Source organism: Drosophila novamexicana, unplaced genomic scaffold, assembly GCF_003285875.2.
Source record: "Drosophila novamexicana strain 15010-1031.04,08,12 unplaced genomic scaffold, DnovRS2.1 tig00001058-arrow-arrow-pilon, whole genome shotgun sequence".
NCBI lineage: Eukaryota > Metazoa > Arthropoda > Insecta > Diptera > Drosophilidae > Drosophila > Drosophila novamexicana.
The window spans coordinates 294,283-314,268 of record NW_020824836.1 but is presented as its reverse complement, the minus strand read 5'-3'; the positions used below and the strand labels follow the sequence as shown (position 1 = coordinate 314,268).

The 19,986-nt window shown below is 46.4% G+C and overlaps 6 protein-coding genes across 16 annotated transcripts; all 6 read left to right on the top strand.

The window, feature by feature from the left end:
* The first annotated feature begins 72 nt into the window (after window positions 1-72).
* Window positions 73-4,084, top strand: LOC115765818. Of its 2 annotated transcripts, XM_030709542.1 has the most exons (7): window positions 73-297; window positions 355-437; window positions 503-608; window positions 666-1,275; window positions 1,329-1,470; window positions 1,525-1,663; window positions 1,754-4,084. In XM_030709542.1, exons 1-7 carry the CDS (start codon window positions 213-215, stop codon window positions 4,036-4,038), a joined length of 3,450 nt encoding a protein of 1,149 aa, XP_030565402.1. In that variant the 5' UTR covers window positions 73-212; the 3' UTR covers window positions 4,039-4,084. The 2 variants fall into 2 exon arrangements, with proteins under 2 accessions (XP_030565402.1, XP_030565401.1); XM_030709541.1 differs by having other exon boundaries at window positions 1,329-1,663.
* A 155-nt stretch (window positions 4,085-4,239) lies between these two features.
* LOC115765821 (probable 28S ribosomal protein S6, mitochondrial) lies at window positions 4,240-4,904 on the top strand. Its single transcript, XM_030709545.1, has 2 exons — window positions 4,240-4,396; window positions 4,466-4,904. Exons 1-2 carry the CDS (start codon window positions 4,352-4,354, stop codon window positions 4,862-4,864), a joined length of 444 nt encoding a protein of 147 aa, XP_030565405.1. The 5' UTR covers window positions 4,240-4,351; the 3' UTR covers window positions 4,865-4,904.
* Window positions 4,905-5,045: 141 nt separating this feature from the next.
* On the top strand, window positions 5,046-6,219 carry LOC115765820 (alpha-tocopherol transfer protein-like). The gene is made up of 2 exons (XM_030709544.1): window positions 5,046-5,465; window positions 5,529-6,219. Exons 1-2 carry the CDS (start codon window positions 5,161-5,163, stop codon window positions 6,148-6,150), a joined length of 927 nt encoding a protein of 308 aa, XP_030565404.1. The 5' UTR covers window positions 5,046-5,160; the 3' UTR covers window positions 6,151-6,219.
* Window positions 6,220-6,655: 436 nt separating this feature from the next.
* LOC115765814 (protein phosphatase PTC7 homolog) lies at window positions 6,656-8,440 on the top strand. The gene has a single exon (XM_030709536.1). The coding sequence runs from the start codon at window positions 6,902-6,904 to the stop codon at window positions 7,835-7,837; it is 936 nt and encodes a 311-aa protein (XP_030565396.1). The 5' UTR covers window positions 6,656-6,901; the 3' UTR covers window positions 7,838-8,440.
* Window positions 8,441-8,790: 350 nt separating this feature from the next.
* Window positions 8,791-19,565, top strand: LOC115765804 (GATOR complex protein Iml1). 10 transcript variants are annotated; one of them, XM_030709508.1, is made up of 20 exons: window positions 8,806-8,963; window positions 9,030-9,343; window positions 9,402-10,474; window positions 10,577-11,148; window positions 11,200-11,334; window positions 13,672-13,791; window positions 15,094-15,532; window positions 15,593-15,767; window positions 15,824-16,021; window positions 16,245-16,316; window positions 16,953-17,020; window positions 17,514-17,633; window positions 17,689-17,895; window positions 17,963-18,060; window positions 18,119-18,286; window positions 18,346-18,506; window positions 18,563-18,728; window positions 18,787-18,899; window positions 18,964-19,019; window positions 19,076-19,565. In XM_030709508.1, exons 1-20 carry the CDS (start codon window positions 8,912-8,914, stop codon window positions 19,419-19,421), a joined length of 4,653 nt encoding a protein of 1,550 aa, XP_030565368.1. In that variant the 5' UTR covers window positions 8,806-8,911; the 3' UTR covers window positions 19,422-19,565. The 10 variants fall into 10 exon arrangements, with proteins under 10 accessions (XP_030565376.1, XP_030565375.1, XP_030565377.1 ...); XM_030709510.1 differs by lacking the exon at window positions 16,953-17,020 and adding an exon at window positions 16,568-16,632 and having other exon boundaries at window positions 8,807-8,963; XM_030709512.1 differs by lacking the exon at window positions 16,245-16,316 and having other exon boundaries at window positions 16,956-17,020.
* On the top strand, window positions 11,373-13,516 carry LOC115765805. The gene has a single exon (XM_030709519.1). The coding sequence runs from the start codon at window positions 11,473-11,475 to the stop codon at window positions 13,228-13,230; it is 1,758 nt and encodes a 585-aa protein (XP_030565379.1). The 5' UTR covers window positions 11,373-11,472; the 3' UTR covers window positions 13,231-13,516.
* Window positions 19,566-19,986: the final 421 nt, after the last annotated feature.

The following is a 19,986-nucleotide window of genomic DNA, read 5'->3' as shown; positions in this document are numbered from 1 at the left end:
AAAACAAAAGTTCTTAACATAGCTTCGATATTATTATACTGAAAAAAACGATACAAAAAAAAAAAAAAAACATCGAAAAGTGTGACCAGTTCTGTGTTCGTTCAGTTCGTGAGTCACGAGCACCATTTTGAACGCTAACGACGCGCGTTTTCTTATTACTTACCAAAATTGATTGTTTTGTGTTTTAATTGTTTGTTATTGTTGTGCGTTAAATGGATAAAAGTGCTAGGAACCATAGCGGTAACAGTCAGAGAGATCAAAACTCCTTGGGCATACTTAGCATGGAGAACCTCAGAGGTAAATATTGTGCAAATGGAACAGCTGCTCCAACTATATCTTATTTTAAATGTTTAGTTTTTGGGGACATGTCCGGCATGAGTAAGAGCGGCAGTGCAAATACGAGCAGGGAATCACTGAACATCCAGGAGCGACTCAGGGTAAGCAAGTCAATTATATTTGAGGAAAGCAAACAAAAAAAAAAAACGCGCGCTTTAAAATTTAGGCGGGACGACTTAAGGCAATGGAGACGCTGGAAAAACCACGTCCACGCTCCAGCTATGCATTTGAGGAGAGGAATTATGCTGCTCCAGGAGGCGACAAGGTTAAGCGTAAGTGCTCGCTCACCATTAATTGAGGCACAATATATTCCATACATCGTTTTGCAGCCAGAAATCGTGGTAGTATTGCGTCTAGTCGTGGCGAAAACAGCACAAACATATCCGATCTGATCACTGAGGAAACCATTGACCTCAACTCGAGTGGCTCCGTTTTGATGGCGACACCTGCACCCGCGGGCACAAACATATTCTTTGAGCCGGCCGAGATTACGGGCCGCTCAACGTTGTGCAAAGGCGGTAAGAATGAATCGGCCAGAAAGAGCAGCGTTATCTCCGTCGCGGACATACTGAAGTCCTCCTTTGTGGAGAGGGCCCGTGTGCAATTTGCCAAACGGCTGGAGCACATGCCTGCCACTGAATTCACAAGCAGCAGCAGTCTCAGCGATTCTTTTAGTTGCTCGCGTAGCTTGCCGCGCACTGCGGACCTGAGTAATGCGAGTCTTAATGGTGGCTCAGGAATTTCGTTCGGCTCCGCCACGGGTCAGGGCTTTGACGAGAGTTTTGCTCCAGCCGAAATGATGCAGTCACAGCTTGTGATGGGCGAGATATCGTGGGCGCAAGAATTTGCAGCCGTGCCAGCGGCAACGCTCAGTAAACAGGCATTGCAAAAGATTTCGGCGCCGCCGCAAACGCCCGAAATTGAGACGTCAAGGTCCAAGTAAGTTGAATGTGCTCCGTTTAAGAAACGATTATGACAGTACAACTTTGCAGCTCTGTTATTGCCGGAGACCCCAACTTTTCGCTGGGCAACTACTTTCAGATGCGTTCGGAGAACTTATCATTCATTGTGGGCAGAGCGAGTCGCGACAAGATGCAGCCAGGCGAGGCTCTGATCGACCAGCACAACACAACGGTAAGCAGTGCAGGCGAGAAAACGCCACAAGTCGATAACAAAACCTATACAAAGATCGAAAGCGCCAAGATGGAGCGCAATCTGATGAAGAAGATGCAACAGGATAAGTTTAATAAGGCACTGCAGGCAGAAACAAAGAAACAGCCAACCAGCTCGGAACTGCTCAGCTTGTCGGCCATAGATGAAGCCTTGCGTAAGTAGATACAGTAAAAGCTCCTTTGAGTGGATAAGTACCTAAAGGGTGATTCTAGATAAATATCATAAATTGGTTTTGATTTAATAGGCAATCTGGACATGAATTCGGACACCTCCGTTGGCGATGTTGTCAATAGACTGCGGGCCCGTGGGTATGGCTATGATCCGGACGACGAAGATAAGGAGAATGAGCATAGCGACGACACGCTGTGCAAATCCAAGTCCGGTACCAAGTTCACGGACACAATGAGCTTTACGGATTCGCTTTTGAATTCGACTGACTTTCAGCAGCTGCAGAATAGCATGGCATCAACAAAGAAGCGCCAGCCGCTGAGCCCACTGGCTGACTTCATGCCAAGCCAGCCCAATATACTGGTGACGGCTAGCGATGATTATGATCAGGATCACGATGCCGACATAGATGAATGGCCCTCGACACCGGTGAAGTCCCCTGGACGTCATATGCGCCGCACCAAATCACCACATTCCCAACGAAATGTCAGTCCAACGAGCAGCGATGGCGTACAGCCACTGCCCACTACCGATGAGGATGCGGATGCAGACGAGGATAAGACGCCGGTTAACAAGAAACGCAATCTAACTCTGCCCGCTATAAGCAATCAAAACTCGTTCTGTTCCACGCGTCTGGATGGCTGCGATGCGGTGCCATCGTCCAGTGAATGTGATTTTGGCATATCACCAAATTTGGGCCAAAGCGTGTCTGCCGCCAATTTGCGTCATGTGTCGCCGTTATCGTCGCCGCGCAGCTGTCTGTCCTCGCCGCTGCTGGACAGCACAACAAACTCGGAGCGTCGCCTTCTGCTAACCGGCTCTGGTGCGGCACGCAGAGCCAACACCTCGCCAGCTCCCAGCGAGGCCAGCTCCACGAGTGGCTTTAATGCATTACGCAGAGTTGGCAATGGCACCCAAATTAACGCAGCGCCACGCAGCACTTCGCGCTGCTCCAACTCCAGCGAGTTCAGTCATCGCGATGGAAAACTGCTGCCCCTGAAGGTGACCCATACGAGCCTGTGCTGGGGTAGCACAAAACTGCGTACGGATGTGCGCAAGTGCATGCAGATCAAGAACACTTCCGACAAGCGTCTGGTGGTTCGCCTGTGCATACAGGGACCTGGCTTTCAGCTGGTCAGCGGCGATGGAAACTCCATTACCCTACAGTCCATGGAATGCCGTAGCATAGGCATCACCTTCTGCCCGACGGTCAGCGGCGCAGCCATTGGTGCGCTCTCGTTCTATGCGCCCTTTGGCACCAACAATTGCCAGCAGCCGGGAATGGAAATACCGTTGTATGGCTACGGTGGTAACGCCTCTATAACTATACAGGGACTACTTAAGGGGCCGGTCGGTGCCAGCTTCCTTACCGTCGGCAATGTGTGCGAGCTGGCCTCGGGCCCGCTGACTGCCAGCTTCAAGTTCTACAACAAGGGACCGCTGACAGCCTTTGCGGGCATCACAATTGATTCGACAGTGTTTTTGAAGCCGCGCCTTAATGCCGCCTTCGAGGTGCGTCCCAGCAAGATTATTCTGCCGCCGCACAGTGAAGCTGTGGTGGAAATTGTCTTCCGACCAAATCGCGAGGACATCAAAAACATACTGAAGAAGACGTCGCAGGTACAGACACTGGCAAATATGCGAATCTTCTGCGGCGACGAGCCCAACCGGCAGCGCATGCGCGCCCTAGTGCAGCGCATGACTCGCGAACAGCGGGAGCAACTGACCTCATCCATGCTGGACAACATCTTGTGCCGCTTCCCAGGTGAGCAATCCATTCGCAGTTTGGCCATGCTGAACGAGCCGCCTGAGTTCATACTCGATCTGGTGACGGTGGTGCGCATTATTGATGTGGCTCTGACCCTGAACCGCGACTTTGACGAATCCGCCGAAACTTCGCATCTGTGTTTGCCAGACGCCGAGGAGACGGTGCTATTTCGTACCGTGTGCGCCGCTAATTCGCCGACGCCCAGCAATATGCTGGAGCCCGTTGATGAACTGCATGAGGCAGATACGACTTCCGCCATTGAACAGCAGCCGCTGGATCGCAACTGGTCAGTGGAGCCGGAGGCCATAGAGCTTGATTTGTCCACCGGTGGCCATGCCATAGACGGAGTCAAGCTCTTCATAAGGAATAGCTTCAGCTCACGGCAGTATATTGAGTTGAACTGTAATGTGCCAGGTTTGCTACACATTACACCCAGCGAATGCTATGTGGCACCCGATGGTGGCCAAGTAGAGGTCCTGGTGCGGCCGCTACGCACTCCAAGCCGAGAAATACTTAAAAAGCAGATGCAGCTCCTCGTCGAGGTGTCTATGGAAAATGAACGTATTAATGTGCCCGTTACTTTTAAAGTTTGAATTTATAATTACCGTTTTGTGAGATTAATTTTATTTTTTAGTTATTTTCATTTGCTTGTCATGCTATATAAAGAGCTATTTTTAATTTTAAAAGAAATTTAACTGCGCAACGGAAAAGTATGCCACAAAGCAAGTGTAGAACAACTGCTGTTGGTATATTCGGGTATTTTTGTCGTACTTTGAGCTGGCCACACTGCTCGCATTCACCAAAACAAATTTTTACATGCGGTGATTTGGTTTTTAATTTGTTAATAACAAAAATAACTTAGCAGTGCTATAAAGGCGTTACTTTTAGTTGACACAGACCGATAAAATGCCTTCCTATGAATTGGCGCTGGTGCTGCGCCAGCTTCCGCGGGTTTGTACGAAACACAACAATGCACTTGTTATGTAAAGTAAATATAAAAAAATGTGCGTTTCCTTGTAGCCGGAATTAATTTCAGTCATAAAACGCACAGCTGAAGCAATATTCGATAAAGGCGGCATTATTCGCAAGTTTGAAAATCTCGGAACACGTGCCTTGCCATTCAAGGTAAGCGAACATGGCGTTGTACACCGGGAAGCGACCCACTTTACGATTACGTTCGACACGGCGCCCACAAAACTGTCGGATCTCAAGGAGGAGTTCGGTCGAGACATCGATATAATACGCAGATACATCTTCAAGGTGGAGGAACCAGAGGAATACAAGTGCACATTGCATGAGGAAATGCTGCCGCCAGCCTATCGCAAGGATGTGCAGGAGTTAATTGATATCGCCAAAAGGAAACAGAAGCCTAAATATAACTACAACTCAGGACTGGACTATTATCCCTTCCAGAAGTAGACTCAAAGAAGGTTTGAACAATAAAAACTGAACTGTTAAACATTTGTAGATTGTCTTACTATATCTAGTACCTATGAATACTTCGGCATTATGAACTGCTTGAGTTCGTTGATGAAATATTTAGTTTATCAGGCAAGTTCACAACGATAGGTCTTTATTGAGTTTATGGTACACAATTAATGTTATCACCAATTGATAAACAGGCGTAATCAAATCAGCCATAACTTACAGCGCCTGCGAACGTACTTATAAATAGTCGTAGTCCAATAGTCAATCGTTGAGGCAGAACATTTCAAATGGCACCCCAAATACGTGAAATCTCTGCGGAACTGCAAGCAACTGCTAAGGAGCGCCTTAACGAGGATCCTGATCGCATTGAAGCCGACCTGGAGGCACTGAAGACTTGGATCGCGCAGCAGCCGCATCTTAATCCACGCACAGATGATCAGTTCTTGGTCGGTTTTCTGCGCGGCTGCAAGTACAGCCTGGAGAAAACCAAATCGAAACTGGATAAGTATTACACGTTGCGTACCAAATATCCAGAACTTTTTAGCGTAACTGATGTGGACGATCCCAAGCTGCGAGAGATTCATCGAATGGGGTAAGCTATTGATAGCGGTCACCCATAAAGATCACTCGATAATCTTTAGCCTGCCATATTTAGACCAATAGTCTATCTACCCAACACACTTGACGGAGCCCGGATAGGCATGTTTAGAATAGGTATTACTCCTACTGATAAATACAACATAGTAGACGTAATGCGTGTTGGACAAGTTATGCAGGAGATTGGACTTTTGGAAGATGATAATGCCATAATTAATGGAGTTGTTTTAATAATGGATATGAAGTCCGCAACGGCAGCACATATGTTCCAAATGACCCCCGGACTGGCAAAAAAGATGACAGTATTCAATGAGGAGGCGTTTCCTATGAGGCCGAAGGCTCAGCATTTTGTGAACACGATTCCAGGCTTCGAGACCGTGTTCAACATGATTAAACCCATGATGTCCAAAAAGCAACAGGAAAGACTCTTTGTTCACGGAAAAATGGAATCATTAACGGAACATGTACCTTTGAAATATCTACCCAAGGAGTATGGTGGTGAGAATGGCTCCATTGAGGAAATTGTGGCGGAGATGGACAAAAAGTTTGATCAATATAGGGATTACTTTAAAGCTAATGCCCAATTTGGCACCGACGAAAAGCTGCGTCCAGGTAATCCAATTGATTTTGATAGCCTTTATGGTACGGAGGGCTCATTTAGAAAGTTAAATGTAGATTAGGAAATGTTTCTTATTAAAACGTAAGGGTTGAGAATTTTATAAAACAAATGGTCGTCTATTTCCTACAACAAATTTATATTGTGATTTAAAATTATTAAAAAGGCCGATATCTACTGTGACGATTAATTATCGATAATATCGATAGTGAAGTGGACAAATTGACAGCTCTACCCCATGTGACTTTGACGTATGGAAAAAAACAGCGTTTAACAGCAAATATGATGTTAACGGAATTTAGTTTGTTGCATAGTTCTTGGCATTGATATAATGTTAAATTCAAGACGATTATCTCTAAACTAGCGTGTTATAGAATCGTTGTGTGTTTTTAAATATCGGGTGTTGCAATTTCGCATCAGACTTGATTAAATTTGTGATATAATGTGTTCTAATTTTCCAGCTAAGCGAAAAAATTTAAGTAGCGACCACTGCCTACTGTTAATAACAGTTCAATGTTAATGTTAAGTCGGTTATGTGTTAATTAACATCCCTGTGTGTCATGACGTATGTGTGCCTGACTTATGGAAAAAAGTGTATCACATAACTCTGTCGTAGTTGTATTTTTTATTTAATTGGGACGTAAATTTAGGTAAATTTGTGGCTTGCAACTGGCCAAAAGCGGTTGTGGATGCCAACAAATTAGTCAGAGTTTACGAATCAACCAACACTGTGTTAAATCGATATCTATATGTGTACCTAAACGAGTATCCTATAATTTTGAGCACGCGTTTGTAGAGTATTTTGCGTTGCAAAGATGCATTCGCTTAATTGGACATCGCGTTTAATATCACGGGCGTTACGTAGCAGCTTCTCAACGCTGCTCGATTCGGCATCGGGTGCCACAACCAAAGGTGCTGCAAAGCCAACACCAAATCGATCTCGGCCACGATTCGTTTCGGTGGTTTGTGGCTTTGCCAAGGACAATCTGCGACACAAATACAAGCCTGGCAAATACGGCGAGGACTCGTGGTTCAAGGCATCCACAGAGTCCGCTGATGTGATGGGCGTGGCCGACGGCGTCGGCGGCTGGCGCAGCTACGGCATCGATCCGGGCGAGTTCTCATCGTTCCTTATGCGCACTTGCGAGCGTCTGGTGCGCTGCACCCACTTCAATCCGCAACGACCCGTCAACCTGCTTGCGTACAGCTACTGCGAGCTAATGGAGCAAAAGAAGCCCATACTTGGCAGCAGCACGGCGTGTGTGCTTATACTGAATCGAGAGACGAGCACGGTGCACACGGCGAACATTGGGGACAGCGGTTTCATGGTGGTGCGCGAGGGCGAGATTGTGCATAAGTCGGAGGAGCAACAGCACTACTTCAATACGCCGTTTCAATTATCACTGCCGCCGCCCGGCCATGGCTCCAATGTGCTCAGCGATAGTCCCGAATCGGCGGACACAATGAGCTTTCCCGTCAAGGAGGGCGATGTCATACTGATCGCCACCGACGGTGTCTTCGACAATGTGCCCGAGGATCTGATGCTGCAGGTGCTGCGCGACGTGGAGGGCGAACGGGATCCGGTCAAGCTGCAAATGACCGCCAACACGCTGGCCCTGATGGCCCGCACCCTCTCCCTAAACAGCGAATTCCTCTCGCCATTCGCCATCAGCGCTCGACGCAACAATATACAGGCGCGCGGCGGCAAGCCCGACGACATAACTGTGGTGCTCGCCACCGTGGCGATGTGAACTAAGTCGTCCTAATCCCTAGTTATTAAATGTAATTAATTTTGTAGTTTGTACTCGTTTAGTGTTTAGGAGTGAGTTTTGTCTATGTTTAAGCTGCATGTTGAGATTGTGAGGACAGACAGAGAGACACACAGACAGACAGACAGACACTTCAATTGTTAGTTACATATACCCACGACCACGCCCACTCACACACATACACAAACACATACTAAACGAACTATCGACGCATCCTGGTGAGGCGACCCCAGCAATTAATCCAAGTCTAAAGCGTATGCAAAATGCCTTGAATCATATATATATAAATATATTATGTATAAGTAGAAGCGCTTTCAAAACGAAACAATTATCAGCCGAAATGATCGTTGTCGTCAATAGCAACGGTTACGAGTTCTAATCAATTATTAAATGCGACATACATTACTTACATACATACATGCATACATAATATATATACCCACAACCCAAAAACATTTAAAAATCGTGGGGAGTTAAAATGCAAATGCTTTGCAATTATTGAACTGAGGATTATATCCAGGCGACTGTCCGACGAACTGTTAGTCAAATGTACTCACTGATATTGCGATTTAATAAAAAAAAATATTCATTGAAATTAAACAATATAAAAGAATTTGTAATTTTTCCATGACTGCTGAAAATATGCATGAAATGCATGCATTAATGTAAGTAAAGCACAGCTATGCGAGAGACGGGTGCAAAGGTCGTTCAATCTATTTTTGTTTGTATCGAGACCAAAGGTTAATTATTCGTACTTCTATAGCATTCGGTCAGTGTATATGTATATTTGAGTGCAATTTATAGACATCATACTAGCATTAGTTCGTTCACGAGTTATATTGCGCAGTCCTTGTCCGGATCAATAGCGTGAGTGACGCGCACATCTCTAACGTCATGGCGCCAGCTGTTGCGCCAAAACGCGTCGTTAGCCAACACTGAGGCGAAGCGCACCAAAACAAAAGCTAAAAAAACAACAAAGAAGCAGTGCGAAAAACTTTTTCAGCGCAAATGGAGCCCTAATGAAAATGAAAATTCAATTTAACAATAAATATTAAAATGAAGCTCTTCAAATTAAACACGCACACGAGGGGCTGCAATAAGTCATACGGTAAGAGAAGCAAACAATAAATATGATGCCATTAAAAGCAGTTAATATGGTTTTGTGCGTGTGCAGATGCCGACTTGGTGCTGAATCCACAGGATCATCCAACGGCCAAGGTTGGCGACGTAGTAGAGATCTATGCACCCGACGATGAGAACGGCACCCATTTATTGCTACAAATAACCGAATTGAACGAGCAGAGCAAAACGGGCCGCAATGTGATAAGCATAGAGTCGTGCATAGCCATAGCTTTCAAGATGCGCTCCTATTCCAATGTCGTAATGCGCATTGTGAATCCCGCGGACGTTGCCCTCGATTCCATAGAGATTACTTTCAAGGATCAGTACATGGGCCGCTCGGAAATGTGGCGACTGAAGACTTATCTGGTAAGTGCCCGAAACGACAAATAGTCCCAAATAAACGTTGCCTCTTTCTGCTCCATAGACAAATACCTGTGTGTACGTGAACAAAAAGATTGACTATAATGACATGCAGATACGCTGCCAGGTCTATGAGATGTGGTCGCAGGGCGAACGCGTCGCTAGTGGCGTCATCACGGACGACACCAAGATCGTGTTCCGCAGCAGCACCTCGATGGTGTATCTATTTCTGCAAATGTCTTCGGAAATGTGGGACTTTGATATACACGGCGATCTGTACTTTGAGAAGGCTGTCAACGGCTTTCTCACCGAGCTCTTTCAGAAGTGGAAGAAGCTGGGCTGCAATCACGAGGTGACCATCGTACTATTCTCGCGCACCTTCTATGCGGCCAAGAGTCTGGATGAGTTTCCCGCGCACATGCGTGACTGCCTGCAGCAGGACTACAAGGGTCGCTACTACGAGGACTTTTACCGCGTCGCCATACAGAACGAGCGCAACGATGATTGGTGCACGGTGCTGGCGCAGCTGCGTAAGCTCTTCACCTCCTATCAGGAGACGGTGCTGCGCTATCATGAGCGCCAGAATATGCGCATTCCGCTGGCTACGAACTCGACGGCCACGCAAGGCAACTTTCTGGAAGTGCTCAATATATCGTTGAATACCTTTGAGAAGCATTATCTGGATCGCACCTTCGATCGCACCGGCCAACTGTCTGTCGTGATTACGCCCGGCGTGGGCGTCTTCTCCGTGGACCGAGAGCTGACCAACATAACCAAGCAGCGCATCATCGACAATGGCGTCGGCAGCGATCTGGTGTGCGTGGGTGAGCAGCCGCTGCATGCTGTGCCGCTGCTTAAATTCCACAACAAGGACACCACGCTGACCTCGGCGGATGACTACTCGCTGCCGCATTGGATCAACCTGAGCTTCTACTCCACCAACAAGAAGATTGCCTATTCCAGTTTTATTCCACGCATTAAGCTGCCGCTCCTCTCCCATGTCGATGAGACCGATGTGGAGGAGAATGAGCGCAACTTTCTCAGCTGCAATCAGTCGGAGTACATACACAATTCCCTATTCGACTATGATGCGTACGATGAGCAAATCTTTCAGCCGCTGCCCGCGCAGAGCACCTGGTAAGAAAACATTCTTAATGGAGCAGGAGACATCTCTGACTCTATAAAGTATATACATTCTAGATAATTATATACAACTTATCCTTCTTTCAATAATTGCAGCTCGCTGCAGCGCGTGGTGCGCGCCAAGAAGACATCGGTGCCCAGCTTTGAGACATACGCATATCGCAACAATGACTGGGAGAACCTGACGCCCACCAAGATACCCAGCTTGCGTCGGAAAATGTCCGATCCGGACATACATCACGGCACCTCGGGCATGCTGGCCACGCTGACAGACACCACCAACTTGTCTGAGTCGCTGGCCTCGGAGAAGAATGCGCGTCGAGCCATTGTCAGCATTGCGCCAATTGTGCGTCCGGGTCGGGCGCTCATCAATCCCTTTGATCCCTCACATGTGACCATCAAGTTGACCTCCAATCGACGTCGTTGGACGCACATTTTTCCCAAGGGACCGACAGGCGTGCTGATACAGCAGCATCATTATCAAGCGGTGCCCGCCAAGGCTGTGCCCGCGGCTAGCTACAATCGCCAGCTGCAGCACTCCAACAGCAACAACAACAATAACAATGATCAGGAGGAGCAATATGATCAGTTGTCCAATCACTCACTGATTAGCCAGAGCAAGTCCTTCAGTTCGCAAAACTTTGCCATGGGCGAGGACAAATCCGATTGTGAGTAGCCTTTAAGTTAGCCCAACCAGATTGATAACTTCTGCTTTACAGTTTTCAAGAGACGCAACACTTCGCTCGTGAATGCCGCGACGGCTGCGAATGTGCCCAATCTGACGGCCACGCAGGCCAAGTCCTATCTGTGGGGTGCCACAGGGGAGCAGGAGTGGACGCCAGCAATTACGACGGGTATGTTTGCCAAGCTCTTTTTTATTTAGCTACTAATTCACAACTGTGTGTGGGATTTGTTGAAGATCTTATCGAGGGGCGGGTAGGCAACTGTGACTGCAGCCAGTTGCAGTTGTCTTTGGGCTTTTCCGGGCAATCATGTTGCCACTGCTGCTGCCCCTGCTGCTCCAGCTGCAGTTGGCTGTGAACGGCACGAATGTGGCGCAGTTCTTGGCGCGCATTGGACGCGTGCATCAGCTGCAGGCCATAAGCATAGTGCACAGCACCGGCGCCACTGATGCGGGATTTCTGGATGCACTGCATCTTCAGCTGCACCAAGAGCACAACTATTTCCGGCTGCTGCCCAAGCTCATAGCAACGGAACATTCGGCCGGGCAGTTTAACAGCGTGATGCATGACCAAACGCTATTTGTGATCTTTGCGCGGGACTCCAGGGATGCCGTAATCGAGCTGCAGGCGGAGCGCGCACGTAGACGTCGCTACTGCAAGACCTTCTTCCTGCTACGACGGGATGAGGCGCAAGCAGATCTAAGCAGCTTCTTTGAGTACCTGTGGCAGCAGGGATTTCGCTCGGCCTTGGTTATGGTGGCTCAGCGGCGTCTCTACCACATGGATCCGTATCCCACGCTGCGTGTGCTGGAACTGAGTGCCACGCAAAACGCAGTCACGCTCTTTCCGCCACCCAATCGACGTGATTTTATGGGCTACAAGCTGCGTGTGCCCGTGCAGCTGGACGTGCCGGCTACCTTCTGGTATCCAACTGAGCCGCATCAGCTGCAGCTGGACGGCGCCGGTGGCACCTTGATACGCGAACTGATGCATCATCTGAACGTTTGCCTGGAACTGTATCCACTATATATCAATGGCTCCAACAACATTAATATGCCCGCCCTGGTGCAGCTCGTGGCGGAGCAGCACGCCGAGCTAAGCCCGCATCAGTTTACGACATTGCAGCGCTCCAACTCTGTGGACTACTCCTATCCGTATGTGGTGCTGCCGCGCTGTTTTATGCTGCCGCTCGCCGCGCCCTTTCCGCGCAGTCTTTACGTGATTCTGCCGCTGCAGCCGACCGTCTGGCTTGGCCTGCTGATGATGTTGCTTCTGGTGCTGCTGATGCGTTACCTAAAGCGACGCCTGATGCCACAGCTGCCCCACTTGCATCTCTGGTCGCTGCTGGGCGTGCCCGGCAGCCAGGTTGGCCATTATACGCATATGTGCTGGTCGAGATTTGCGCGCTGCCTGCTGTTCTGTGGCGTCTTGGTCTTTGCCACCTTCATCATTGTCCAGCTGTACGCCACCAAGTTGACCTCGTCGCTGACGGTGTCGCTCAGCCCCAAGCCAAGTGTTACGCTGCCGGAGCTACTGCGTCTGCCATATCGCATACTGGTGCTGCCCGGCGATGTCAATGGCATTGTGTCCGCCTTCGGACATGCGGCTCAATTTCGACGCCAGTTTTATTTTACGAACGAGAACGATTTCTATGCCCAGCGTTTGGAGATGAGCGCCGGCTATATCTATCCCATAAGCACGCCGCGCTGGAGATTCCTGAGCCTGCAACAGCGCTATCTGAAGCACAAACGTTTCTGGCTATCGTCGCTCTGCTATGGCACGTTTCCCGCACAGTTTCAGCTGCGCATTGGATCACATTTTCTGGAGCCACTGCATCAGTTCGAGCTGCATGCCCACGAGGCTGGCTTGCCGGAGAAATGGCGCCAGCTCTATTATTACCGGGCCAAGCAGCTGGGCTATGTCCGTGATTTCGCCAGTGTTGAGCATTTCGAGCGGATGCACGAGGTCCGTCCATTGGCCCTCAATCTGCTGTCGTCCATTGTGTATCTATATCTGATCGGGCTGCTCGTTGGCCTCGGCGCGTTTCTCTTGGAGTTTGTCCTGTAAAAGTAGCTGCTACTAACCGCATTTGATATAGTTTTTAAGGCATTTCGAGTAATTTTAATCTCAACTAATTAACTTATGTATTTTTGGATATATCTCTCATTTCTTAACACAATTTATACCACACCGTAATGTTATCGACGAAAATTGACAACAAATTTGATATATCCATTAACTAAATATATACATATATATATACGTGTGTACCTATATATATGTATATGTATGTGTATATGTATTTGATGGCCAATTCACAAATCCCGCTACTCCACCACAACACATCAAATATCTGTGGCAATCAACGACAACAACTACGAAACCCCCCCCCCCCCCAATTGGATCAAAAACGAACGTAACCTCAAAAATCGAAAAATTCATCGTAATAACAATCGACTGGTATTGACATCGATATCATCGACAAATCGTGTAACGGTAATGTCTTAGATAACGGGACTGCGACAGGCAAACATATGAAACCAATTGTCGAAAGTGAACATTATAATTTTGGAAGATCACGGCTTGAGGCTACAACAGAAGCGGTCGGCAAAGGAAAAATCATCATAGGTTTGGCAAAAATAATCACAATTTTGTACAAAGCAATGCATCCCAACACACACACACACACACACACACACACACACATACACACTCATCCTCACATACACGTTATACACTGTAGTTTTTGCTAGAAAAACGTAGTTAGTTTTGTGTTTGTGTGTAGAATTTGCACATCATTTTGACTGAAGCACTTCGTAGTTGCTGTTTATATTGTATGTTATCGCTTTAAGCCACTTATCGATTCTTACTTAATACTAATTAACCGTAAAAGGCCATGATTTGGAGTAATAGATGGGCAGAAGTCGAGAACTAAGGATACCAACAGTTATTTATCGATAACTTCTTGGTATATCGATAAATATTGTTAGGTTAGAAAAGAGTTACCTATATCATTTGTTGTATAATTATTAGATAGATTGATAATTGGTTGGGAAAGTCTAACCTAATCCATTTTTCCATATTCATTAGATCTTTATCGATAAATATTTTTAGGTTAGGAAAGAGTTACCTATTCAATTTTTTTTATCATTAGATCTTTAGACTTAGACATAAATTTAGAGCTGAAGTTCATTTCTTTGAGGAATATTTTACTGTTGAAAATTAGTTTTTATACAAAAATTTCTTGTCTGTCCGATTTGTAGCATACAACCATGAAATTGACTAAACAATTAGATTAGATTTATTGCTAGATACATAGCTTTATCTTTGCCGCCTGTACATATAGCACATCCGTAAACGCAACGTTTCCACCGACAACATTTCATGGTCGAAGCATATAATTAGTGCTTATCATTCACCCCCCACCCCCGCGACATGCTCAACGCTCCACAATACCATGTAGCTAGTTATCCTGGTAAATCCACATAATATCTGTGCACACATCCATCCACAATTGAGATCAGGTGGTTTGGGGGCGTTGTATCCTCACGTTGCATGTGGCAGCATTTATTTATTGTTATCTTTGTAATGTTCGCATGCTTTTCAGCCACGCCCACTGCCCACTGCACGCACGCACCTGCCTTACAAAATGAACAAAAATTAATACAAAAACATTTCAAGCTGGTCTTAATTTTCGTACACTTGGAGCAACTGGTCCTAAATATAGCTTAAGCGATTTGAAATTGTGTAACTATATAATATCTTTAAACAAGATTTATATGTATATCTATATATATATATATATATAACTATCGTATCTCGTATCGGCGTTGGCTTTCTATTTGCGTATCTTCTTAAACACCCTCTGCCCTCTGCACGCTGCGGCGTCCGCTGCTTTGTTTGCTTCTTATCTATTTTGGCCACTTTCAGGCGTCGACTGGAAATCGCTGTCCATACCCGCCTGTCTGCCCATCACCACGGACTATTTTCCGGACAAGCGTTCGCTGCACAATGACTATGTCATCTCGGATTATACGCTGCTGCCGGATGATGTGAATCTGGACTATGCCAAGAGTCGTGCCGTCTATCGCAAACCGCTGTCCACGGAAGAGGTGTGCAAGGAGATTGTCTCACAGCGTTTGGCCCAGGGCTTTCAGCTGATTGTCGTCGAGGAGAAACAGCCCAGCTCCAGCAGCTGCTGCTCAGCCAGCGGCAGCTGTGCTCCTGCCAGCAATCCAACCACATCTGCTGTGCTGCCGGTGAAGCCGTCCTGCGAGTTGAACAGAGAGTATCTATTGTCCATTGGACGCATCTTTCACAAGATCACGCTGAGCGGCTCGGTTATCACTGTAACTGGCTATAGGCCCAGGTGAGTTGATTAGTTAAAAGGATTGTGTACTTTTTGTAAATACCTTTTCGCTTCCTTTAGGCATCCCTATCCGCCCATCAATGTGGATTATCGCTATCGTTTCCATGCGCCACAGCATGAGACCTATGAGATCTCTGGCGTAAATTTCACCACGGAAAAGCTGGAGAACTTTAGCTGGAATCACATGGATCTCTACATATGCACGCGTGGCGATGTCGACTATCCCCTTATGGAGGTAAGCATTGTGATCCGCGCTGCAGCCGCATTCAACCTTCTCCCGGCATCTTGCAGAGCCTCAAGTACTGGCGTTTCCGCATGTATCTGCTGCCACGCGAGAGCATGGTCAATAAGATCGTCAGCTTTGGCTGTCAGCGTTGCGATATCTTCACGGAAGCCGTGGTGGACAATACGCGCGAGCAGATTGAGGATTTCATACGGCTCATCGAGAATGTCAGCAAATTGAAGCGGCAGATTTGCCGCAAAGCGCGCGTAAGCTGTCCACGAAAATGCATACATATATATTTTCCAAATTTCGTTTAGTTTGTTATTGTTTCTCTTGATTCAAATGTTGTTATCGATCGTTAATCGATTTCTAGTTCCAGTTCCAGTTTTAGTTACACCATTCACAGTATTAACAGAGCTGTTGTCACTTACATTCGTTTATGGCAATGTTATTGTAGTGCTTACCGCTTAACATAATGTACATTTACAGGATAGCCCGACCACCCACAGCCTAACCAAGCGACGACACAGTACGAGCATTATATCCAGGCCTCTTAACCAGGTTATCTATACAACTACATATATATTAATCTTCGAATCTTCAATTTGATTTTTGGCGTTGCGCACATTTTGTTTCAATTTTGTCCTTTTTGTGTTCGATTTGCGCACGTTTTTATTTTCATAATATTATTATTTAAATGCGTTGTTGCTCATCATATTTTTAATCTTCTTCAATGTCTTCTGTCTCGCCTGCCCCCTCTCAACGCCAACCTCTCTGTCTGTGTACTGCGCAACTGCAACTCGTCCCTGCAGGGACCCACAAATTCACCGTTCCGTGAGCGTGTCGGCAGCAATCGCCTGCCGGAGAAGAGACCCAGGTTTTTATATCGTATCCAAATACAAAACACACACACACATGTATACACTCGTCATACACACACACAGCGATTTGCATCTGTATAAGTATTAATGCGCCTGCGAGCTCAGCTTTTTTTTTGTTGTAACGCCCCCTACCCTTCCCCGCTGTACAACAACGTGGTGACTGATTTTGTAGCTCTTCTATGTTGTTTGTGCACTTAGCTTGTAGTGTATTTTACTTATATACATATATATACTTATATTTTTTATTGCGATTTAATGCCTCGGCTCTTTATTTTTTTTTTCTTTATTACTATTTAATTTGGTATTTGGCTTTCAGCAGCATGACACACCCACACCTAGAATCACTGAAAAGAATCATAATCTATTAAACCCACCACAGCAAAGGTTTGTTCAAGTCCAGCGTATTTATCCTAGTTTTACCCATCCAGTTCCCAACAAACAAAAATCCCCACCCTTTACAATTGCCTAAATTGTCTAAATTTTAAGCAAGTGGGAGAGAGAGAGAGAGAGAGCTATACTACACTTGCTATTTTGCACAAATTTTGACATTTCTACACACTCACACATACATTATTCACGAAAACTCACCACCCTATTAAAAAGAGAGTGAACGGTAAAATCTGCACTTGCACAAATATTGACATTTCTACACACCCACACATTATTCAAGACAACTCACCACACGTTCATCACTAACGTATACTCACCACACCGTTACAATTGGCTTGCGTAATTGTAATTGAGAAAGAAACCTGGACTTGTAATTCGTACACAAACATTGAGATTCACTTCCTATCCTCCCACAACCAGTCCACAGCCACGGTTACTAAGCGTTTGCAATTTGTAAGCTTTATTAATCGTAAATCTCCCTTCACAGCATCAATGTGCGCCCCAAGCCGGATCCGAGTCGCATTTCGCGCATTCTTCCCGGCACGGATGCGGCGACAGCTGCAGCTGCAGCCTCGGCAGCTGTGTCACGTGACGATCAGGATGATGGGTAAGTGACCAATCTTGTAGTGCCTTAGCTTTGTTAATTGGTATCGCTTCCTTAGCTTCCCCGTGGACATCAAGTTCAGCGCAAATGCAACGCTCGCGGAAATGTTTGAGGCCATGAAGCATCCAGTTAATGGCGTTGGTTTCTTCACGCAAACCCAATCGCTGCCCTCCTGCACCTTTATCTCCTACGATGCGCTGATGTGGTTGAAGGCGCGTCTGACCAACGGTCGTCATCCGTTGGACCTGCTGGAGGCCATGCGGAAGTGAGTTGTTGATGGCTTTAACCAGCTGCCCAGTTTTATACTTCTTGGCGTTTGTTTTGTTTCACAGGGAGCGCATGATTTGCCACGCCTCCGGCGACTGGAATCAGCCCATTGTGCCAGGCTTTGTCTTCTATTATGTGGTGCAGCAGGACAGGAATGCCAAGGGTGAGTTCAACTGATGCCCAGCAGCTTTCAACTAATCCCACATGTTGCATCTAAACAGATTACGCGCCGCCGCTCAACGATTACAGCGCCTTTGTCAACGAGTGGCTGGAGATTGAGCTGCAGGGCTGCAGCTTTCTGTGGCACGACGAGCCGGCGCCATCGAATGTGCCCAACTTTTTGCGTGAGACGCCCGCACCGCAATCCTGGCGGGAATACTGCAAGAGCAGTAAGTATTCGGTTGCCCACTAACATTATTTTGACTAAATTAAATTGATTTGCTTGCAGAGCGCGTTTGTCGCAAGTCGCATTTGGAGATTGATGTCAATCAGAAGAGCGATCGCATGGAGTGGGGTCATGTGAAGCATCACACGGTCATGCAGCCAGGATTTGCCTTTGAGCTGGTCGTTGAGTGGGTCACCTCGTCGGGACCCATTGTATCAGACTTGGTAACTGCCAAAGCATAAGCTCTTGCTGTCCATTATTAATATTGTTATCTTTGCAGATCTCGGGCTGGATGCGCAAGGCGAATCATTGTGGCTATCAGCTGGTCTCCGTGCCGGCTGATCCCATGGCCGAGCCGTTTACAGAGAAGTCGGATCCGTTGCGGGGTCCCATATTCATTCCACTGTGCGTCACCTTTTTGCCAAATGGCGCCACTCTCTTTGATGGTCTGTATAGCCCGCTCTGATAATTCTACTTAACCGCTGACCGCTTCCTTCATTATAGAATTCCCTGAGGACAGCCGTGCAGATCGCATGCTCTTCCTGCAGGAGGCCATCCTGGCCAGATTTGGTTTTATGCCCTGCGTGCTCGAGGAGAAGTTCACCCAAAAGAAAGACGTAAGTTGTGCCCAAATCTGAACATATGTTGCAGCTGTTGCTGATCCAATTTACTTTATTGCAGCTGCCCAAAGAATACCAGTACGTGCATTGCACGGGCAATATGTTCGCGCTCATACGGTAAATACTATATTTAACACATCCTGGACAACACCTCATTCCCATCTGTCTTTCAGCTGCGCCAGCAACAAATTTCAGGTGGAGTCACCAAGTCGCCAGGAGGCGAACGTCACGCGTTGCGTTTATGGGCATACGAATAATACGAATGTGCCCAAGAAAGTGGGCTTTCTCTGGTCCTGGAATCACATGATACCAAACAAAAAGTGGAAAGCATTGACCATCAACAACTCCGCCGACGGTGAGCTTTTTCAGCTGAAAATGTTGAAGGATTTCCGTGAGTTCTGCTCGAACAGTGATCAGCGTTTGGCCAACTTCTGGGCACATTCCCAGGAGCTCAAACGCAAATCTCTGAAATTTGAGTACAACAATAACAACAACAACGATGAACCAAAAATTATATAGGCACTTGTTCCAGACGTAGTTTAAAGATTATTAAAGTTTTAAATGTTCTTATTGTAAAATTAATCACGAGTCACATTTTTGGATTCTGAAGAATCCATCTAATTGAGCCCGAGATACGAATCGCAGATTTTATAATATCCTCAGACTTTATTAACCCAAATTATTAACATTTAAAGTTTTTAAGAAAATTAAGTATTTGTATATCTTAGACAAGTATTTTGTAGTTTACCATTATATATTTGTGTGTGTCTTTATTTATGTCTGTATGTTGTGTGTGTGTGTGTTTATGTGTGTGTGCATTTATGTATATATGTATGCATGCATGTTTGTTTTCTAACGCCAACGCAGACCAAGCCTATTTGTCGCCGTGCTGCAAATTTAAATCAAACGAATTTCTGCCAGGTGCTCTCCTCCTCGATTCTCAAGAATTCAAGTAGGCTCAGCGGGCTTGCACGCTGAGCTAGTAGTGCAGTGTTTTTTTTTTGGTGTTTTTTTTGGTGTTTTTTTTTTTTTGTGTTTTTTTTTGGCCTTTTTGTATGTATGTACATTTATTTGTTTGTGTGTA

Coding starts and splice junctions, on each gene's coding strand:
- LOC115765818 (XM_030709541.1), top strand. CDS start 213: ATGGATAAAAGTGCTAGGAACCATAGCGGTAACAGTCAGAGAGATCAA. Junction 438..502: donor ACATCCAGGAGCGACTCAGG/GTAAGCAAGTCA, acceptor TTTAAAATTTAG/GCGGGACGACTTAAGGCAAT. Junction 1,664..1,753: donor GGCCATAGATGAAGCCTTGC/GTAAGTAGATAC, acceptor TTGATTTAATAG/GCAATCTGGACATGAATTCG.
- LOC115765821 (XM_030709545.1), top strand. CDS start 4,352: ATGCCTTCCTATGAATTGGCGCTGGTGCTGCGCCAGCTTCCGCGG. Junction 4,397..4,465: donor TGCTGCGCCAGCTTCCGCGG/GTTTGTACGAAA, acceptor GTTTCCTTGTAG/CCGGAATTAATTTCAGTCAT.
- LOC115765820 (XM_030709544.1), top strand. CDS start 5,161: ATGGCACCCCAAATACGTGAAATCTCTGCGGAACTGCAAGCAACTGCT. Junction 5,466..5,528: donor CGAGAGATTCATCGAATGGG/GTAAGCTATTGA, acceptor TGCCATATTTAG/ACCAATAGTCTATCTACCCA.
- LOC115765814 (XM_030709536.1), top strand. CDS start 6,902: ATGCATTCGCTTAATTGGACATCGCGTTTAATATCACGGGCGTTACGT.
- LOC115765804 (XM_030709508.1), top strand. CDS start 8,912: ATGAAGCTCTTCAAATTAAACACGCACACGAGGGGCTGCAATAAGTCA. Junction 16,022..16,244: donor AGATTTGCCGCAAAGCGCGC/GTAAGCTGTCCA, acceptor GTACATTTACAG/GATAGCCCGACCACCCACAG. Junction 17,896..17,962: donor CTGCTGGAGGCCATGCGGAA/GTGAGTTGTTGA, acceptor TTTGTTTCACAG/GGAGCGCATGATTTGCCACG.
- LOC115765805 (XM_030709519.1), top strand. CDS start 11,473: ATGTTGCCACTGCTGCTGCCCCTGCTGCTCCAGCTGCAGTTGGCTGTG.